This window comes from Lynx canadensis, chromosome C2 (genome assembly GCF_007474595.2).
Source record: "Lynx canadensis isolate LIC74 chromosome C2, mLynCan4.pri.v2, whole genome shotgun sequence".
NCBI lineage: Eukaryota > Metazoa > Chordata > Mammalia > Carnivora > Felidae > Lynx > Lynx canadensis.
In genome coordinates this window covers 90268538-90288585 of record NC_044311.2, presented here as the reverse complement: position 1 = coordinate 90288585, position 20048 = coordinate 90268538, and the positions used below count along the sequence as shown (strand labels likewise).

General features: G+C 50.8%; 1 protein-coding gene across 1 annotated transcript in view; it reads left to right on the top strand.

Annotated features, from left to right (window-relative positions):
- Nucleotides 1–19678, top strand: part of PDIA5 (protein disulfide isomerase family A member 5) — a 90573-nt gene extending 70895 nt beyond the window's left edge. The window contains 7 exon segments of the mRNA XM_030329931.1: nucleotides 3339–3409; nucleotides 3957–4117; nucleotides 8224–8354; nucleotides 12568–12638; nucleotides 18937–18967; nucleotides 18970–19070; nucleotides 19443–19678. Of these exon segments, the coding sequence (XP_030185791.1) occupies nucleotides 3339–3409; nucleotides 3957–4117; nucleotides 8224–8354; nucleotides 12568–12638; nucleotides 18937–18967; nucleotides 18970–19070; nucleotides 19443–19523 (647 nt within the window). The 3' untranslated portion in view covers nucleotides 19524–19678.
- Nucleotides 19679–20048: the final 370 nt, after the last annotated feature.

Here is a 20048-nt window from a genome sequence, read left to right as displayed (position 1 = left end):
TGATGAGGAGTGGGTGCTGACGGACAGAAGAATTTGGGGGGAATTTTGTGTCATGTGGACACAGTGATGGGAACTCCAGCCAGAAGATCCACCTCAATCCCATGTCAGGGCCCATCTCTGGCTCTAATGAGCTTGTCCCGTCTGTCTCATTGGGCTGGCAAAGCCCAGTACAGTGAGCAAGTACTTTTATTATCTTAAGGAGAGTCCTGGGAGACCGGGCCAGAAGTCCAGGAGAGAGGCATGAGTGCAAACTAAAGAGGCTGGACATTTCCCGGCATATCTTCCACTTGTCCCTCCCATGTCTGTGATAGACCCTTCCTCCCAGTGAGCCAATTCTCAGGCTCAGAGTCCATCTCTGGCCCACCACGGATAGAAGCTAGCAGGTGATATGGAAGTCTATTTGCTACCCCAGCAGGACAGTGGCGTCAAAGGGCCAGAACTTGATAAAGGTATGAAGGTGAATTCTCTTATCTTCAGGGGTCCTGTCACATTGACTGGGACATTTTGGAAAGAAATAGTGGTTTTCTGTCAGTGGCAATGGCTGGCTTTTCTTTGTCTTCCCTCCCCCAGTCCCCAGTCCATCGCACTGCCCACCTTGACCATGGGCCCTGCTGGCACTTGGCCTGACGATACCATTCATATCTTGTTTATGGGAGAGGGTGGTCAGGGGTGAGTCTCCCTGCCACTCCTGCCTTTTTAGAGGCCAGTTGGAGCCTTGAGCCCAGGTCTCCACTGGACTGAGTGGGTGACCCCGGCCACTCACTTCCTCTTCTCCAGGGCAGGCTGAATTCTTGGGTGACAGATCAGCATTAGGAGTTCCTCTGAGCTTCCTTTTCCTGACTTCTCTTCATGCAAGGTGAGCCACCACCACAGTCAGGAAGGGCCAGTCTGGGAATGGGAGAATGGGTGATCCCTTGGGGCAGGCTGCCAGGAGCTGTCAGCCTGGAGGCAGGCCGAAGGAGTGGGGGTCCACTTTTAGAATTCTAGAACCCCTTCATCCTGACCATAAGCTCCAGAGAATGACTTACTCCTTTGCTCTTAGTGAGAACCAGGAAAAAAAAGTTCATTTTAGTATATTCCACGTCAAGTCAGTAGACTCTTCTGCAGAATATTCCATTACTCCTGACACATGGATTGGTGTGAATGGACACTTGAGCCTGGACACCTGTAGGGACAGCTCTGTGCTCTTTTGCCCCACCTCCCATGGGAGAGAATGCCTTGGAGTTGGGCCTTGTGTGCCTTGGCTTTTAACTGGGGACTGTGAGCCAGATAGGGGATCGGATCCCTATGAAGTTATACGTAAATTTGGACTTTATACGCATCAGTCTGGGAGAAGGGAAGGAGAAGCTTTTATTAAATTCTTAAGAGTCTCAGTGACCCAAGAAGGCCCAGAGTCCCACCCTGAGCTGAGGAAGATGCTCTCTCTTGCTGTTGTGGGTAGCTGCTCGCCGCAGGCAGAGGCCTGTGTGGTGTCCGGAGCTGGATCGTGTGTTTTCCATCTGGGGGACAGTTCAGTGAAGTAGAAATAGCACTGCACGCTCTGTATGCTTCAGGCACATTCTGTTAAATGGGTTTTTATAGTCTTTCCTGAGAACCTGCCTAGAATCTGTATGAAATTGTTTCTTTGGGGAAAACGTGTTTTCAGTTCTAGATAAACTTAACCGAAACAAAACAAAACAATCCTTTGTAACCTAATTGCTTAGAAAGTGACTAATGGCTTGTGATAGCACTAAATGTTCATTTCTGGCAAATGATGTTCTTATGTTTCAATGTCATGGTGATCTATGGTTCATGGCATCCTGAGTGGGCTGTAGTCAGACCATGAACCCACAGGTTTCCCTTATCCTTGGGCCCATTTGAGAAAGACCAAAATGCTGGTGCCACTGAGAATTGTAGCTGCTCCCTGGGCTGAATTCCATCAGGGACAGTTCTATCCACCGAGTCATCTCATGGCTCCCCAGAGTGCTCTGTCCAAAGAGGGGCTTGATGGCTCTGGCCTGGATGCTGCATGATCACTTAAAGTTTCTACTATCAGTGTGTGGGGGGGGGGGGGGGGATGCAGCATAGCCCCTTGTGGGAACCCCTTGTCCCTAGGAGGAACGGGTAAGCGTGGACTGAGGAAGCTGAGAACAGACAGGGGTGGAGGGGACATGTTTGTGTTCTGGTACCCCCTGGGGCTGAGCTCTGCAGGAGTGACCTTGGAGAAGACAGGAACTTTTGCCCCAGCCAAGTGCTCAGATGGAAGCAGGAAAGCCCTTCCCATGGCTTGGTGGCTTCCGGAGGCTGTGGGAGGTCTCCTCTGCTAATACTGGTATGTCTGTCTGCCTCCCTTTCTCCCAAGTTAGCTACAGAATTGCAGTGCTGTTGGCTTCCACACAGCCGTACCCCCACGAGAAGGCCGAGCTCTGTCCCTGCCTTCTGCTTAGCCTGCTTCAAGCGTGGCCCCCACGCAGCCAGGTTCACCTTTCAGCTGTCCCGAGCCTGAGCCAGTCTGGACCTCCTTGCTTCACAGCCCCTGCAGTGTTAGAAGCCAGAAAGTACTCTCTACTAAAATGAAAGCCATGTACAAATGTCCTGACATCACCTATCAAAGTGTTTGTTTACTTTTTAATGTATCAAATTTTATTATTCATGATGTTACTGCATGTGTGTGGTTGGAGGAGAGGGCAGAGCAATCTTTATATGAAGAAATAGGCATTTGGAAATGACAGGCCTGATCCCTGTGCCTGTCATATCATACATCCTCTCCTGTGGGGACAATTGGAATGTATTTTTGCTTCTGTGAATGCTTATTCCCGGTTCAAGCCTCGGGCTCCCTTTGCCCCTGGGGAAGGGGATGGCAGTGGTAGTGGTGCTGGGAAGAACACACTGCCTGTGACTGTGGCCTCCAGCTACACTGCTTGGGTTTGCACCCTGGCTCTGTGACCTGTGGCAGTGTAAGTAGCCTTGGCCAGTCCCCTACCTTCTTGGTGCCTTAGTTTTCTCATCTATAAAATGGAGATAATCAGGTTATACCTTGCAGGGCTGTTGTGAGGATATAAAGCTCTTATAGCAGTGCCTGGCACACAGGACCTATATATGCATATATCCAGTATAGGACCTATAGATACATATAGCCAGTCTTTTTCATGTAGTGACTTCATTTTTTGCCTCTTGCACACCTTCCCCTCTCTACCAAGTGGATTAGGGAAAAGATTTCTTGCCTCTGAGCTGGTGCTGCTTCTTTTCTCTCAGGTCCCCCTGGTGTCTGTGAATAGGGCCCATCTGTTGCACAGAGGCAGGGGCATCACTGGAGCCTCCATGCCAAGGGGATGTTTTCTCTTGATTTCTTCCCACAGGGTGTGGTCACTGTAAGAAAATGAAGCCAGAGTTTGAGAATGCAGCAGAAGTCCTCCATGGAGAAGCAGACGTAAGCTTCCTTTTCTTAACATCCCCACCACCATTTTCTTCTGAAGAATCAGTGACCTGAATCATCACAGTGACTTTCCCGCGCAGGCTCCGCAGCCACTTCCCTGATCCCTGAGGTCTGCAGGACGTCACTGTCCCTGAGTACACATGTTGTAGACAGTGGGGCCCGTAGCAGGGATGGAGCGGTGCAGAGAGACGATGGGGTCGTGTTCCCACGCTGTCCATGCGGCCTCCGCCAGGTCATGGCTCTGGGGTGAAGCCTCAAAGTTCTCTCTCTTTGCTCTGGGACCCTGGCTATTGGGAACGGCCACAGTCTACACAGCCTAATTGGCAGGGCAGATTTAAAAGTCTCATTTCAGCCCACAAATGAGAAATAATGCACTTTCTAGTGTGCAGTCATTCCCTGGAAGATATGAGCCCAGGGAGACAGCCACTCCCTGTGAAACACTGGCAGGTCCCGGGCGGGTTGGGGGCTGGCATCTGGGCTCCTCTTCTGCCAGCACGGTGTCTGAGGCTGTCATGCATGGTTGGCCTCTCCCCCATCCCAGAGCTCTGGTGTCCTTGCAGCTGTCGATGCCACTGTCAACAAGGCCCTGGCAGAAAGATTCCACATCTCCGAGTTTCCTACATTGAAGTATTTTAAGAACGGAGAGAAATATGCAGTGCCTGCGCTCAGAACAAAGAAGAACTTTATTGAGTGGATGCGAAAGTAAGTGTTGTGGTCTCAGTAGCACATCCTGACTCCTGGCTGGCGGCCACTGGAACAGGCCTGGAGGAGACAGAATAAACCTTAGAGGCTGCTAACCCTGGCTGAGGGCCACAAGAGCCAAGGCGGACTGGATTTCTCCAATTCTAAAGCCACCTCTGGGGTGCTGGCCACATGTTCTCACGCAGCACGTCACTGGTAGCCTTCCCGGATGCAGTTTCACCAGCACCAGTGCAGCGGGTGGCATGTCTGTCTTCTTAGACCACCCCCTCTCCCCGTGACCTAGCCCCAGGCTTCCTCATGGCGTTTTATTCCATCTGCTTTGATGGCTGGAGGACACACATAGCTCTTCACGCTCAGAGCTGAACTCATTCAGGACCAGGTCTGCTGGTGGTTGACCAGGCCTCCGGTAATGTGTCCACGAGGCAGCCTGTGGTGGTCTGGGGCTGACAATACAGTTTGTGAAGAGCTCCCTCAGTGTATGTATTAGTTTGCTGATTTATCACAACAGGTAACACAGACTTGGGAGCTTAACAGCAGAAGTTTATTTTCTCGCAGTTCCACAGACCAGAAGTCCAAGATGAGACGTCAGCAGAGCTGGTTTCTTCTGAGGCCTCTCTCCTTGACTGTCTTCTTCCTCTCCATGTCTTCACACAGTCTTCCCTCTATGTCTGTGTCCTAATCTCCTCTTCTTGGAAGGGCACCAGTAAGATTAGGGTAGGGCTCATCTCAGTGAATTCATTTTAACTTAATTGTCTCTCTAAAGACCCTATCTCCAAGTACAGTCACATTCTGAGGTACTTGGAGGCTGGGACTTCAACATGTAAATGGGGGCTGAGGGGTGGGTACGGTCACAACTCAGCCCATAACAGCCTGCAAGTCCAGAGAACCTGAGTAGCCTCATAATTACTAGCCCAAGGACCTCCTCCTCACCCAAGGTCTTTGGAACCTGCAGTTCTTAGCATTTCCCTGTCCTATGAGGAAGAAGAACCATTACACAGGTACCCTGGGAAATGGAGGAAGTCCCAGGCCTTGCTTGAGAGGCAGAAATTGTTAGGACGTAGTTAAGGAGACTTTCTCCTATCTACACCCTTCCACCAAGATGCGCACGCATACACACACACACACACACACACACACCCTTGAATATTTGGGAATATTTCCTCATTTCAGCACTGGGTAGGCAGGGGAGATAAAGTAGAAGACATATTCCAGCCTTTGCTGAGGTCCCTGGTACAAAGCATAGTATATTCCCATATGAAAACCAAGACTTTAGGGTCAAATGTGACATGAGAACCAAGCAAAATACCAGCATCTAGATTGAGTTACTTTGTTAGGACATTTGTGCTCAAACTTAGGAGTATATATGTGTCACATTGTATTGAGGTGCTTGTTTAAAGTACAGATCCTGGGGCTGCTGTCCCTGAAGCTTTGATTCAGGAAGTGGGAATGGAACCCACAGCCATAGTGTTTTGAGAAATACCCACTTATAGAATGGGAACGAAGGTTCCACTAGGTTCAGGAGAGACCCCTGGGAAGAGGTGGGTGCACTAGCGAGGTCCTAGTCTCAGCTTCTCCCACTTTGTCCTGCTCATCACTGGGGGCAGGTTCTCAGAATAGCCTGGCCTCCCTCTTAGGGATCAGAGGCGAGTGGTGGCTCACTTCCAGAAGGGACAAGGTACTCCCTCTTCTGGGTTTTCTGGCATCAGAAGCAGGTTGCCATTCACACCTGCCTCTCCAGCCTCCCTCCGGTGCCAGAGCTGGTACCCTGGGAGGATTGAACAGGGTGGGGTTCAGGCAGTTTCTTGGTGCTTACACTTGTGGTGGGAGAGCTGAGGGAATCAGGAGAGGCCTGGCTGCAGGTAGTGAGCACAGAGGAGCTGTGTCTGTTCTTTGCAGAGTCTCTCTGCTGCTGAGCACCTGAAAAGCACTGAGGGTAAAACATGGACTTTGGAGTCTAAGAGACCTGTGCTTAGATTGTGACCCTGGGCCATTTACTTGACCTCACTAAGCCTGTTCCCATCTGTAAAACGGAGACAACACTTTCCCAAAGACTCATCTAGAGAATTAAATTAGACTATTGTGCTTAGCACGGTGTGTGGTGTGGCAATACTCAGAGAAAGGAAGCTGTTTTTATTATTGATGCCAGCTGTTATTTGGATCTATAACTGACAGTATTGCCACATAAGTGGCAATACCTTCCCAGGCTTTGCCAATTGCTTTTGTATCTGTTGCCCATTTCATCCTCAGATCCTATGAGGTCAAGAGTTTTTATTCCTATTTCTTTGATGAAGGAACTTAGGTTCAGAGAGGTTGGCGGCCTTGCCCAGAGACAAATAGTAGTTCTTTTGGGAACTCGGAAAGAATTCTCAGGCAGAGCATGAACAGCAGATAGCTCTGAGATGAAGGACCGAGGCCTGTCACGCAGGAGCAGGGTGAGGAATTTGGGTGAGGCCGATGGTGTTTCCAGGCTTGTACACAAGTGTGCTGTGAGTGACTGAGACAGGTCCACCAGCAGGCCAGCCCGGGGAGGCAGGGTTCAGGGATAAGGTAGAGCAGGGAGGTCAGGTGTCGGCCACAAGCCAGGGTTAGGGCAGAGGACCTAGAGGAAGAAAAGGGAGGAAGACAGGGTGGCTGGAGGGGCCTGTCTTGGTCACAGGAACAGCAGTGCCATTGACCAAAATGGAGAGGTAGCTGAGGAAAGCTGGTTTGGGAGGTGTGGAGGAGGGGGAAGAGTGATCTGTTCTGTTTTGTTAGGATTGGGGTGACCTCCAAGTGGGGCCTTCCAGCAGAAGTATCTGAAAAACACCTGGAATTAGGGAGCCTTGTTGAGAGGTCTGGGCTCAGGTCCTCCTCAGGCACAGGAATTATGGAAGCCATGTGGATGAATGGGATCTTTTGAGAATTGCAGGGGCTCAGATAGAACCTGAAGAGGAGAGAGACCCTGTGAACACTCGATAGAGGGGACTTTTGAAAGAGGAATGGTCCTGGGCTGGCTCAGGGCTGCACTCAGCTGGGTTCGGGGCTGGGGCCAGGGCTGAGGCCAGGGGTGGAAACCAGTGGTGCATGGGTGAAGGAGAGAATGCAGGGGATGATGTGGCAGCACTGGGTGTAGACCACTCCCCAGAGACCCTTCTCAGAGAAGGAGCAGAGCAGTGTGGTTGTAGAAAGGGGGACAAGGCAACAAAGGCTTTTAAAAGACCCTGAGATCTGTCTTTTTTGTTTCTGGGTTTTTTTTTCAAGTTTTTATTTAAATTCTAGTTGGTTAACATACAGTATAATATTGGCTTAGGAGTAGAACTTAGTGATTCATCACTTATATATTACACCCAGTGCTCATCACGAAAAAATACGGAACGTTTCATGAATTTGTGTGTCATCCTTGCACAGGGCCATGCTGAGATCTGTCCTTTTGTGAGGCACAATGGAGGGAACTAGTGGACAGAAAAAGACTGAAAAATTAGAAACACACAATGAATGCCTAGTATTTCTTAGAGCACATAGGCTCTTAGCAACTGTTAGTTGCTGGCCTGACTAGGTGCCCTAGGTACACTGTCTCTGCTCTTCATAGGGATCCCAGGAAATAGGTATCATTGTACTCACTTAACAGAAAAGAAAATGAAGCTCAGAGGGGCTTGGTAATTTACCTAAGTTCACACAGGTGATAAGCAATCTGTATCCAGACCCATCTCACTCCTTGGTCCATGCTCTCTCCACCAGCGCAAAGCATAATGGAGGGTCCTTCAGGATCCCAGAAGAGGCAGTAGGAAGAGGGAGGGAGAGAGAGGGAGGGGAACCCAGGCGAAGGAGTTTCTGTACCCGTGGCAAGATGATGGCTGACACCTGGAGAGACTGCTCTGCCCTAAAAGGAGTTCAGGTCTTCCACACCATCACAAAATGGCTTTTTAATAAGCTCCTCAGAGGAAATCAGAACATCTTTGTTGATGGTACAGATTTATTCACGTTGGAACACAGGTTTTAAATCAAATTTTAGAAAGGATGCAAAGTGATTTCTTCTTGGGTGCTCCTCTGAGCAGGTGGGGGTGGAAGTGTATGCCCTTGCACAGGCCTCCCTTTATGACTGTCTCCCCTCCCTGCCATTCCTGCAGCCCTGAGGCCCCTCCACCCCCAGAGCCCACGTGGGAAGAGCAGCAGACCAGCGTGTTGCACCTCGTAGGGGACAACTTCCGGGAGACCCTGAAGAAGAAGAAGCACACCCTGGTCATGTTCTATGCCCCTTGTAAGTAGCTGGGGGGTGCTCGCCAAGGTGCAAGGTGGAGGGGTGGGCCAGACTGAACCAAGAAGATCCCTCCACCAGGGAACAGTGCAGCCACAGGTGGACCCTGGGCTCATCCCTGCTGTGTCAGGGCTCCTCAGTTTCATCCCAGGCTGAGGTCCTTCCAAATCCAAGGCCTCTTCCTGTTAGCTCTGTCAGGGTCTCTCTCCCTGTTTCTGGGGAGCCTTGCTCACATCAGTCGTAAAGCCCTCTGCTTCTGTTTGTGGCAGGGGCCTGCCATAAAATTATTCAGTCTCCTCATGTCCCTGGAATCTTCTAGGCTGCTTGCTTCCCACCTGCCAATTCCACCTACCCCTTGGCTCCTTCTGTCCCACCGAGCACTGACTTCACCTTCAAACCCTGGAATTTAGCCGACCTATTTGGCCTCTGCTTTCCTGGTCTTCCTGAGTACCCCAGCCCAGTCCTCCTCCCTGACCTCCTCCACGTGGCTTTGATGCCATCGGGTTTGAATCTGTGGGAAAAGCACACCACATTTTTCTGAGCTAGCTTCCCCCTCTGTCCCCCTTTTAATCAAAGTTTAAGTTGAGGAAGTGACATGTGTGATTGTGACCTTTGGATTTTGTGTTGTTCCATCTTGAAGTTAATTGATATTTAAAAGGGAAGGCTCTTGAATTTCCCACTGTTCTGTTGCCCTTGTCTCTCTCCCCCCGGTTACAGCTCAGCTTAATGGAGTGGGGATAATAAAGCTTCGCTCTACAGAGAAGCCAGGCAACTCAATCTAGTCATAAACCTGCTTGCTTGTAGCCAGCCCTCCTGTTGCCTCCCCTCCTGCCCCACTTTTCAAGTGTCAGTAATCAGTAAAGTCACTCCTCCCTCTCACTTTCTGAGAGGGCTTGCCTCCTGCCCACCTTTCCCAGCCCAGACCCCTGCCCTCAGGCAGCAAAGTGTCCCTCTGTTTTTGCCTTTTCTTCTCCAGGTCAGAGCGGGACTTGGGCTCTCTCCATTCCTTGCAGAGCCTCTCGCTGTCTTTGTCTGTCCTCATCTGTCCTTAGCATATGCCTAGAAGGCTGAGTGGGTTTTAAGAAGTTGTCTTCCTTCTGGGCAGAATGCCAGGCACAGGACTAAGACCCAGAAGATGTGTGACCTACCCAAGGCTTCGGAGCACTGAAGCGACAGAGCCCTCCCTGCAGCCTGGGCTGGTGCTCTTTCTGCCATAGACATAATTCAGAGAGTATGAGCTTTCTTAGCAGCAGTGAAACCCTGGCCACAGAAGCAGAGGTCCTTGACCAACCCCTGGGTGGACTTTAGAAAGTCCAGACTACAAACTTTCCCCTGGGATTGCTCCCCTCTTTCCCCCAGACCTCTGGAGTCAGGACTCCTACCCCACTGGGGTGCTAACGACCTCCCTCACAGAACCACTGTGTGCTGGGTGGTATCTGGGGCCCAGGATACCAGAGGAGGCATGGTCCCTGCCACAGCTCAAGGGCTTCACAGTCTATGTACGCTGGCAAGAAACAACTCGAAACAGCCCGTTCAGGGCTGCTCCACTGGGCGACTCGGCTTCCATCAAAGGGCCTGGCACCTAGAGTTTCCCTTCTCTACTGCATGTTCCTGTGCCTGAACCCTGTTCCAGAGATGCTCATCAGGGAGGTGGATCTATCCAAAGGCAAATCTTTAAAAATTTTTCAGTTATGAAAATAATATATACTTATTTATATATAGTATATGACACATCCTTATGGTTATTTACATATAAAGAACCTAATACTAAGAAAGATCACACACCTGATAAAGGTAAGTATAAAGTAGAAGCAAAAGCCAATCCCCATATTCTTCCCCAATCTCTACTGCTTCTCACCTCCCCCCATGTCCCCCACCTCCCACCTCCTGTCTCCCACCCACTTCCCACCTCCCCGACATGTCCCATACTTCCCAGCTCCCCCCATGTCCTCAAGCTCCTGCCCCCTCCCACCTCCCACTTCTTCCCTATGTTCCCCACCTCCCACCTCCTCCTCCCACCTCCTCCTCCCACCTCCTCCCGGTTTATACAGAGATCTTCCTCTGGCTATTTCATTGTTTTCTCCTGTTCCAAGCCCCCACTTTGCTCTCAGTGGTCTGGTCATGGTGACTGCCCTTCTTAGGCCAGCATGCTGAGTCTTTAGCATTGGAATTTTCTGTCCTGTCCTCGGTCTTTCTTTCTGTCTCCCCACTCTGGGAAGTTTCTTTCCTTGCTACACATAGGTGGTGCCTTTTTAAAGAGCCCAGATTAAAAGATCATGCCTCTTCTGGCCCACCTGACACCTCTTGGGAACATCTTCATGCCCTTCCTAAAACAGCCTCCCCTCCAGTTATTCATCTGCCATGCTCTTTCTTTGGATAATGATAAAATTAGATGCACCAGAAGGTGATTAATCTGAGATCTAGATACTTTAAATTGATGGTAATAGGAATTTGCACTAGGCTGACAATTACCTTTATACATTCAGTAAGCAAAGAGCTTAGAAAGGAAAAATTAATAGTGATACCAGGTTTGGGGGAGAGGATAACTTCTTTCCAGCCAGCCTAATGCTATTAGTGGGCATCCGTGTGCCGCTCACAGGGGACCGCTAGGTGCTGCAAAGATGCTGCTCTGGTGAGCCTTGTCGACCAGCACATTGTGCCCTCTAGATGTTTTGGAATCTATAACCATCATTCCTCTATAGTGTGAAATTTTCATGAATTTGAGCTATTCTTCCCTCCATTGGGTCAGATTAGTAAAGAGTTCTTGTAATTGCCATTGAGGCCGTTAAAAAATCATCTGTTAGTATCTGCCACAAGTTAGGCACTCTGCAGCATTCAGTTCTGATAGAACTCACATCCAGCCCAGCTCTCTTCTCTACACCTGCAGTGGATGTTGGGAAAATCCTTTTCCTGCCCCTCCCCATCATTGTCCACACTGTTCTGGGGCCAGCTGGCAGCTCCACCAGCCAGGCCATATGGTGATCCTGCCCATCTCAGGAACTGGCTCCAACACTAAATTCACATTAAAGTTGTATCTCAGCTTTAATTTGGTTTCACAAAACTCTTTGAAATGCCAGTCGTTATTATCTTATTTTAAAAAAGAGAGAAAGCAGATGGGCAGAGCCATTTCTGTTCCTCGCCTTGGCCGGCCCGACTGTTCACCAACTCTCCCCATAGGCATTTGGCCTTTCCCACCTGTGCTTTGATCAGAATTAATTACCAGAGTCAAGGAAATCCTCCCTCAAAGCAGTTCCGTTCTCATGGCAGTTGTGGTTCAGTGTCTGGGGAATGGTAGAAAGAGGTGGGCTTGGGTTTGGATCTGCTCATGCTGAGGGAAGGGCCAAGAAAGGGGGTCTGTCACCCCAGCTGACACTAGCACTGTTGTCACACCCTGGGCCTCCGGAGTTATGGGTCCTCATCCATTGTGATAGGCCTCTCTCCATAGTCGGGAACCCAGGTCCTGATAACCCAGTGGCTTATTCTCCTCCTAACCTGACCTTGGGTCTCCTGTCCCTGGATCCAGGGCTCAGGTTGATTGTAGAGCAGAGGATAGAAGGATAGCATGAGGACCTGGGGCCTGGTCTGGCTGCTTGGTCTGGGGTGGGGATTTGTTGGGAATGTAGACGTTAGCAGCAAAACATGAGCAGTGGGGGCTCAGACGGTTGCTCCTGCCACCACCTTTCTCCGTCCCGTTTTCTCAGTCGTGACATGGACAGATTTATCATTGTCCATAAGGCAAGAGCAGGGCTTTGTAACAGACTCAGAGAGTCCTGAGCACACGTTCTCCTTTTCCAGGCCCAAAGCTCCCTCTGTGCCATAGCTCCCAGGCAGCCCTCCGTGGAAGGAGCTTGCAGAGCAAGACTGCAGTGACCATCTCCTCCACCCTCAGCCTGTTAGACCCCGGTGTATGGCAGGAGGATGTGGGGTGGGAGGTCCTGGGCAGGAGCGGACCTGACGTTTGCACACAGACTCCTACAAAGCCCTCGTGCTGACAGCAGAAAACACAGGGCAGTGTTTGAGGGGCAGAGTTGACACAGGACCCTGACAGTGTGGTGTGCAAGGGGTGGGAGTCAGATGAACCCCGCCCCCCCCACCACAACCACAGTCTGTTGGGTGGAGGGAAGCTCCTGGAAAGGTTTCTTCTATCAGTTCCAGGAGGCACACCTGGCTCCGCAGCCTCCCTGCACGTGCAACATTCTGTCCTCCTTTCCCACAGGGTGCCCACACTGTAAGAAGGTCATCCCGCACTTTACGGCCACTGCCAACGTCTTTAAAGATGACCGAAAGGTAAGAGACCCCTCTTTGTCTCTTGCCCTGCCTCTGACTTTGCTCTGCCGCCATTTCCTACACCTTCCTCCCTTCCCGTTCAGGTCCCCTTCCTGAATAGGCTCTGCTGAGATCAGAGATTCCTGGGAACCAGGACATTCTTTTCATAAAGGCAGCATAGAGCAGGCTGAATGTTTGCTGTAAAGTCAGCTAAAAGGGATACACTGAACCGTTACAGCCCTTCACTGGAAGAGGGGGGCGGTAAAGGGGTCATCTGTTTATATTTTCTTAGTGCTTCAATCTTTTTACAGTAGGATTTGTAGTCATGCATCACTTATATAATTGAAACTACAAATAAAAAAATCAGCAAAAGTCAACTGGAGGCAGCCAAGGTGGAGGAGAGCAAGGCTGTGTGCAGAGCCTCATCCTGCCTAAGGGAAAGGCTCCTGTAGCTGCCAACCGATGAAGCATAAAATTAACAAGCTAGAGCTGCGGGATTGGATTAGAGGGGAGGAGAGGGGACCCCCCAGGCACGTCCCCCAGGCAGCTCCAGCAGTGAGGGCAGTGTGGGTCCCTCCCAGGTGAGAGCAAAGTGTGACTTTGGGGCCAAAGGGTGTGTGGCAAGAGAAGACTCTGGAACTCAGGCTGGTGCAGCTTTTGGCTGCTGCTAAACTGTGTGACTTGGAGAAGTCACATCAGCTCTTCAGGCCTTGAATTCTCCTCTCTCTAAGATCGGGGTGCTTCTCTAGACGATCACGAAGACTCTTCCCAGCCTGGGACTCTCTTCACCCAAGAGGCCCCAGAAGCATGCTCACACACACCCAGACTCAAAGTCACACGCATCTCTGCTGTGGTGCCTTACATTTTTTTGAGTGAGTTCCTCAGGTGCAGCCAGGGCAGGCTGGATTTCCTGGGGTTGGCCCTGTGATGACATGTGAGAACTATACAGGGCCCAGCAGGTCAGACAGAGCCAGGCTGAGCACGTGTGTGGGGAGGGGGCAGACTCAGGACTCAGACCCCAGGACCCTTCCCTGGACTCATGATGTCCTGTCATCACCCACAAGGTCTGGCTGTGCCCCTGTGGCTCACTTCTCCTTTTCCTCCTTTGCCTGCCACTTGGCCTGCATTGAGAGGGGCGTGGCAAGAAGGGGCTTCCCGTCTTCATCTCTGTCCCCACCTGCCCCCTTCTGCCACCCAGGGCCAGTGCATACACAGGAGCTCCTCCTGGGGGGACTGGGGAGGTCCATCCCGGCAGGACTCCCTCACAATCTGGGTGTTGGTTGGTTGGTGTGGGGATGCCTTTACTCCCTGGAGCCAGCCCAGGACTGTCAGTCACTCCACACTGACTCCCTTCACACCTCACCCGGGAGAACTCTGGGTAGACAAAAGAGTGGCTGAAGTGTGGGGTCTCCCTGCACCCCCTGCCCCCCGACCTCCGGCTGCTCGGGTCTCCATGGCTCCAATGATCTGTGAAGGGATTCACATCAGTCCAAGCAGGGCCAGGCTGGCTATGCCCATAGTGAGCAGCCGAGGGCCAGCCCTCCTCTTCCTCATTCCCATCTGCTGATGCACAGGGACGCCATTTCTATGGAGACCCCCTCCTTCTCTGAGACACTGATATGCCCTTGCTTAATTGTCTTAACTTGAGCCAGTAATGTCACTGGCCTTTTCCAGGGTCATTTCCTCTGTGTCATTCCCTCTGTTCTCGTCCTTCCAGCTTCCCTTATTCTAAGACAGAGATTACCCTCGCTCATTTCCAGGACATGTTTACTCTCTCTGTCCCTCTCTGCCAGGCAGTTGGCAGGCCTGGGGTTCCTGGAGGTGGCTCTCAGTACACCAGGGAAGTGTCGCTCTCAGGCCTGGGGGACTAAAGTTACTGGTGCCACGATTGCTGGGTGCATCCTAGAACTATCACATCAGAGGTCTAGAGACTGTTCCAGGAATTTATAATTTTTAAGAGCTCTTGTACTGGCTACTGGCTGGTATTTGGGGAGTGGTGGCCCATCCAGCCCTCTCCTACTCATGAGGGATCAAGGCCCAGAGAGGACCGTGTCTCTTGCCCAGGGACACCTGGCTGGTCACTGACAGCCAGAACAGAGTCTCTTGACTCCTAGTTCTTCCGGACACCCATGCTGCCACCTCTTAGCTGGAATTGTATTTTTTTCTACCCAGAAGCCAGTCTCTGTTCCTTCCCCAATCAATATGCAGTTGGTTGTTCACTTCCATTTTCATAGCCAAAGTCAATATTAGCTCCTGCAGAGATTTATTTTACTGAATCAATAAATCCGCATGAGGCAGCTCATAGTTTAGCTGGGGAGCCTCCATCCCTCCCAGGAGCTTACTAGGGAGCTTTAGCAGTTGACACACTTGGGTGGAGAAAAGGCTGCATACTGCTAATGTTGGAACAGATGACCGTAGGGAAGGGGCCATGGAGGACAAGGACCTGAGGTGGAAGGCTGGTGGATTGCAGGCAGGGGTCAGGCGACCACTGGGCTGGCAAGGTGTGGGGCTGGGGGTGGGGCTGGCCTTGAAGGCAGCTGTTGGGGAGGTGTGAAGGTCATCCCAGGACAGGTGCCCTTAGGCAGCAGGAGCTGATGGAACCCTGGCCCTGGTGTGTTTAGTCCCTTGTGTTTACAGGGCTCTCTGTCCTTCAGAAAGGAAGGCTCCCTGAGGGCAGGGACTCATTTGCCCTTGAATTCCCTCCAGTCTTGATGCCTGAAGCCTCTGTAAATGTTGACTGAATGAAGAAGCAATAATATATTTGATATTTTCTGAAAACTCTTCCACTGATACTTGAGAGCATTATGTCATGTTGTCCTCATCATAGCATAACCAAGGAGATATTATTAATCTCCCATTTTACAGAAGAGGAGATTGGATCTTACAGAGGTTAAAAAAACTCTGTCAAACTTGTCCAGCTGGAAAGGGGCATCTCAGAACCAGATAAACAGGCATTGTCAGATGTTTCCCCAAAGTGAACTCAGGTTCTGGCCCTTGTGTGTAGGGGGTTTATTTGGGAGATGGTCTTAGGCTACAGCCTCAAGGATGGAGGAACGGGGAGCAGGTGGGGAAGGAGCCAGAGCAGGGGGGTTGATGAGCAGATTAGTGCATGGGTGATTAGGTTCAGTCCCTGGAGACCTCATGGGGACCACATTTTCAAGCCCCGTCCATCACTGGCTTTACGCAGTGGTTCCCTGCAGCCAAGAGTTATGGGTGCCAGTTAGCAAGTATTTGGCCAAGGGGCCACAGCAGGATACCAAGTACTGTGGAGCAGATCTCAAAGTGATAGTGTACATTCAGTGCTGTAGTTCAGATCAGTGCAAATCTGGAGTAGGTGTAAGGGGTGCAGGCATTTAGACAGGAGAAATGGGGATAGATGAGAAGCGGAATATTTGCTGTCTTTTTTCCAGAGTCTAAGCCCCTTCCTTTAAATTTTTTTTTAATGTCTGTTATTTTTGAGAGAGAGAGAGGAGGGACAGAGCATGAGAGGGGGAGGGCAGAGAGAGAGAGGGAGACACAGAATCTGAAGCAGGCTCCAGGCTCTGAGCTGTCAGCACAGAGCCTGACGTGGGGCTCGAACTCACAGCTGTGAGATCATGACCTGAGCCGAAGTCGACCCTTAACAGACTGAGCCACCCAGGCGCCCCCTAAGCCACTTCCTTTAGAAGGAGCCGCACTTCACTCCTCTCTTCCTGTAGAAATGGAGGGTAGAGGAGCCTTTGCAGACAGAAGTAGCACTCTATGTACGTGGCTGGCAGCTAGTTGAGGGGATTCAAAATAAGTACACATTTTTAATTTAGTCAATTTATAAAACCATACAACTATATTTCCCACAGCTCCAGGGCATGTATACAAATTAATTCATAATTTAAAGCAGATGCGGGGAGAGCAGCAGCCTGGAGCAACACTCATCAAAACACTCTGTCAGCGTAGCAGAGGGGCATCGGCCGCTCACTGAGGGCCGGACGCAGAGGGCTGCCCGGTGTGTGAGGGCTCCCCTGGCCGGGCCCCAAGAAGTGGAATGCTGAGGACAGTCAGAGGAGCACCTGCCTCGTGTTTCTAAATAATTCAGGAAGTGTTTTACAGGGTGAGCTGAGGTTCTCAGGAGACTGCAGGGGCCCACCTGCTAGCCCGGCGAGTCAGGCTCCGTGTAGACCTCAGCAAACGGCTGGGGGAACCCACCTGAAGGAGACCGCTGCCCTCTGCTCCAGCCACGTGTTGCCTGTGGGAATGCAGGGCAAATGCCATCAAATCTGGCTTTTAAAGAGAAGCTGGAGAGCCAAACTTTATATAAAATCTTCTGGCTCTTTTTCTAGGTTGGCAGCTAATTCAGGTTTATTTTTTTTTATTCTGTGTGGGCCAAATAGAACAGGACTGAAAGCCAGATATGGATTGTGCGCAGCAAGTTTGCAAACTCTGCTCTGAGAAGTCTTATTATACAGACGTTATGTAGCTGAAGTGGGAGGGAAGCGTGAAGGCGGGGGAGGGGCAAGTGTGGCACGCTGGTCACCAGAGAGAGAGCAGGCCACACTTCACTCTGTCAGTCCTGCTGCCTGCCAGAGCAGTGGCCCTGCTCGCTCGGGCACGAGGTCAGTGACCAGTAAATGTGACTGTTGGTGGCCTGCAGGGCTCTTCTGCCTGGAAAGGGGGCCCCCATCCCAATGTGAATAACCCGTAGCCATAGAACCATGTGAATTGTGGCTATTGAACAATTTTAACTTCCTTTCAAGTACGGTAAGAGTTCAGTCTGAATGCCTTAATGGGCTCTGGTTCTCTGAGGCAGCATGCTTATTTTTCTCCCTGGTCCCGGCATGGGCTGGTTTCTAGGTGGGTGCTCTCTGCTCAGGCCTTCGTGCACCTGCTGCTTCCTCCTGACTCAGGTCTCCGATCAAATGCTACCTCCTCGGAAAGGCCTTCTTGGCCAGAAAGCAGCCCCTCCGGCTATCGTTTTCTTGAATCACCCTCTTTTAATTTCTTGAGAGCATTCCCTGGGCTCTAAAATGATCTCCCTTGTTATGTGTCTGTTAACTGCTTTCCTGCAGTAAGGATGGCAGTCACTTGATGACTAGATTTTTTCAAGGTCATCACTGTACCCCTGACATCTAGGACAGGCTTGGCACATAGCAGCACTTGGGTGAAATGCTGCCTTTCCTCAGAATCTGCCCTCCCTTCTTTTGTAATGCTTGTGTATGGTGTATTCCCATTAAGCGACCCTCTCCCCCCTTCTCTGCGTTGTGACCCTCAACAGAAAAAAAGGTTCTCCCGTGCCTGCTTGATACCCTCTTATTTTGAAAGAACAATAATTGGGAAAAACTACCCAGCATGTGGAATTTGTTAGAAGGGCAGGAAGAGGCCAGTGGCCAATTTAGGAACCTCCTTCTGACCAAAAACCCTGTTTGCTGTAGTCCAGCTGAACTAACTCTTCCAGTTCCTGGAATGTGCTCCTCTGGCCGAAACTTCTTTCTCCTCCTCCTTCAGGACGCCACTCAGACGGCAAACTAGGGCAGAGCACCTTTGTGCCAGTTCCCTTGGCACCCTGGACCACCTCCGTCACGTCACACCCCCTATCGTGCCTCGGAGTTGTCTCTTTATCTGACTCCCCCTGACCCCGACGCTGAGCTCCTACTGGAGACAGGGCTTGTGTCTGGAGCCGGTAGGCATGACTATAACAGCAGCTAACATTACTGACCACTAACCATGTGCCAGGTCCTGTGGCCGATTCACCTCCCCTGAATTCTCTTACTCAGTCTTCATAATTTCCTGATAACCTATATGTTGTTATTACCCCATTTTACAGATAAGGAAATTGAGGCTAGAGGCTAGGTAATTTTCCTTAAGTCTGAATATGCAACCAAGCCAAGATTTGCACTTGGGAAACTTCACTTCAAAGCTTTTGTTCTTAACCTTGGTACTATCCTCCCTCCGCAAACAGATGTTCAGGAAGTGTTAGTTGATAAATGAATGAGTCCTACCATGCCTCATAGAAATGAGCCTCACAAAACCTGTGGTGTTTACAGATGCTTTCAAGTCATAATTTCCTTTATGGCCATTATACTCTTGATTTTAAAGGGTAGTCTGAGGGTGCTGCAAGCTGAGTCCCCTAACCTTACCCAGCTGCCTTGAGAATTGAAACAGGCATCACCAGTCTCAGTGGAGCTCTGGACTGAGGCTGTTTGGTTCAGCTCATCCCTGCTATTGAGGAGAAAAAAAGAAAGCACATGACGTAGGCCCGAAGTGCCGTCTGTGTGCAGAGGGTCCAGGCCCCAGGTCTCACGTGGGAGGCCTCCTGCGCTGACCCACCCTTTCTTTGGGCCTGTAGATTGCCTGTGCTGCTGTTGACTGCGTCAGAGACAAAACCAGGACCTGTGTCAGCAAGAGGCCATCAAGGCCTACCCACATTCCCACTACTACCACTACGGGAAATTTGCAGAAAAGTATGACAGCGATCGCACGGTGAGCTGGGGAGAGGCATCTGCCCTGGGCAGGGAAACAGCCACCGAGGGGGGCAGCAAAGGGAGGCTTCCAGGGCAGGGCAGAGGTCAGCGCTGGCACTCTGCTGGGAAGCAAGGGCTGTGAGTCTGGCTGGAAGAGTGCCCCAAGAGGTTGTAACAGAGTCCAGCTCCTGGAGCAGGGACAGTTTCCGGAGTGTCGGAAAGGGCTCCCCAGTAGCCAGCAGACCGTCCCCGCATTGCCAGTTGCTTCCACTGGCCGTTCCTCTGTCCAGAGAAGTGAGCACGTGGGGCATCAGGGAAGGGGGAGAGAGGGTGCACATCCGCATCAGGGGTTAAAGTTTCCTTTTTCTCTTTCTCTTCCCATTCCCTATAGGAATTGGGGTTTACCAATTTTATTCGAACGCTCCGGGAAGGAGACCACGAGAGACTAGGGAAGAAGAGGGAAGAGTTGTAATTTCTGCCTCAGAGAAAGCTTTTCCATTACACTGTGAATAATACCTGTTTTGTTGTTCTTTCTGAATTTCCACGTGTTCTGAAGACAAAATTTTTTATAGCCGCTTATGGCCATTTTGTACAATTTTGAAATAAAATTAAACCAATTGTTTGGTGGTGGGGTTGTTTCCACGGAGCCTGTAGTAACAGGTGGGTACTCGTGAAGTCCTCTTCTGGGAGCGGGGCAGAGACTCTTGAGGGCGGGGATAGGGCACGTGGAGGGTGGCGCAGGGCACTGCCTCTATCAGCCATTGGAGAACAGAACAGGGAGATCAGACCACAGAATATCCTGTTGGAAATGACTGCTTCGGACAGGAAACGCATTAAGATAATCAGGGAAAACGGGATGCTGAAGCTGACGGTAACCAAGTACTAGCCTCTTCTGGATCATTGTGGTTTCAGTGTGTGTGCGTTTTCCTGGAACTCATTGACATGTTTCCCTTTCTTCAGCTATTTCTGTCTTCTCTGTTCCTCTCTGCAGTCCCTC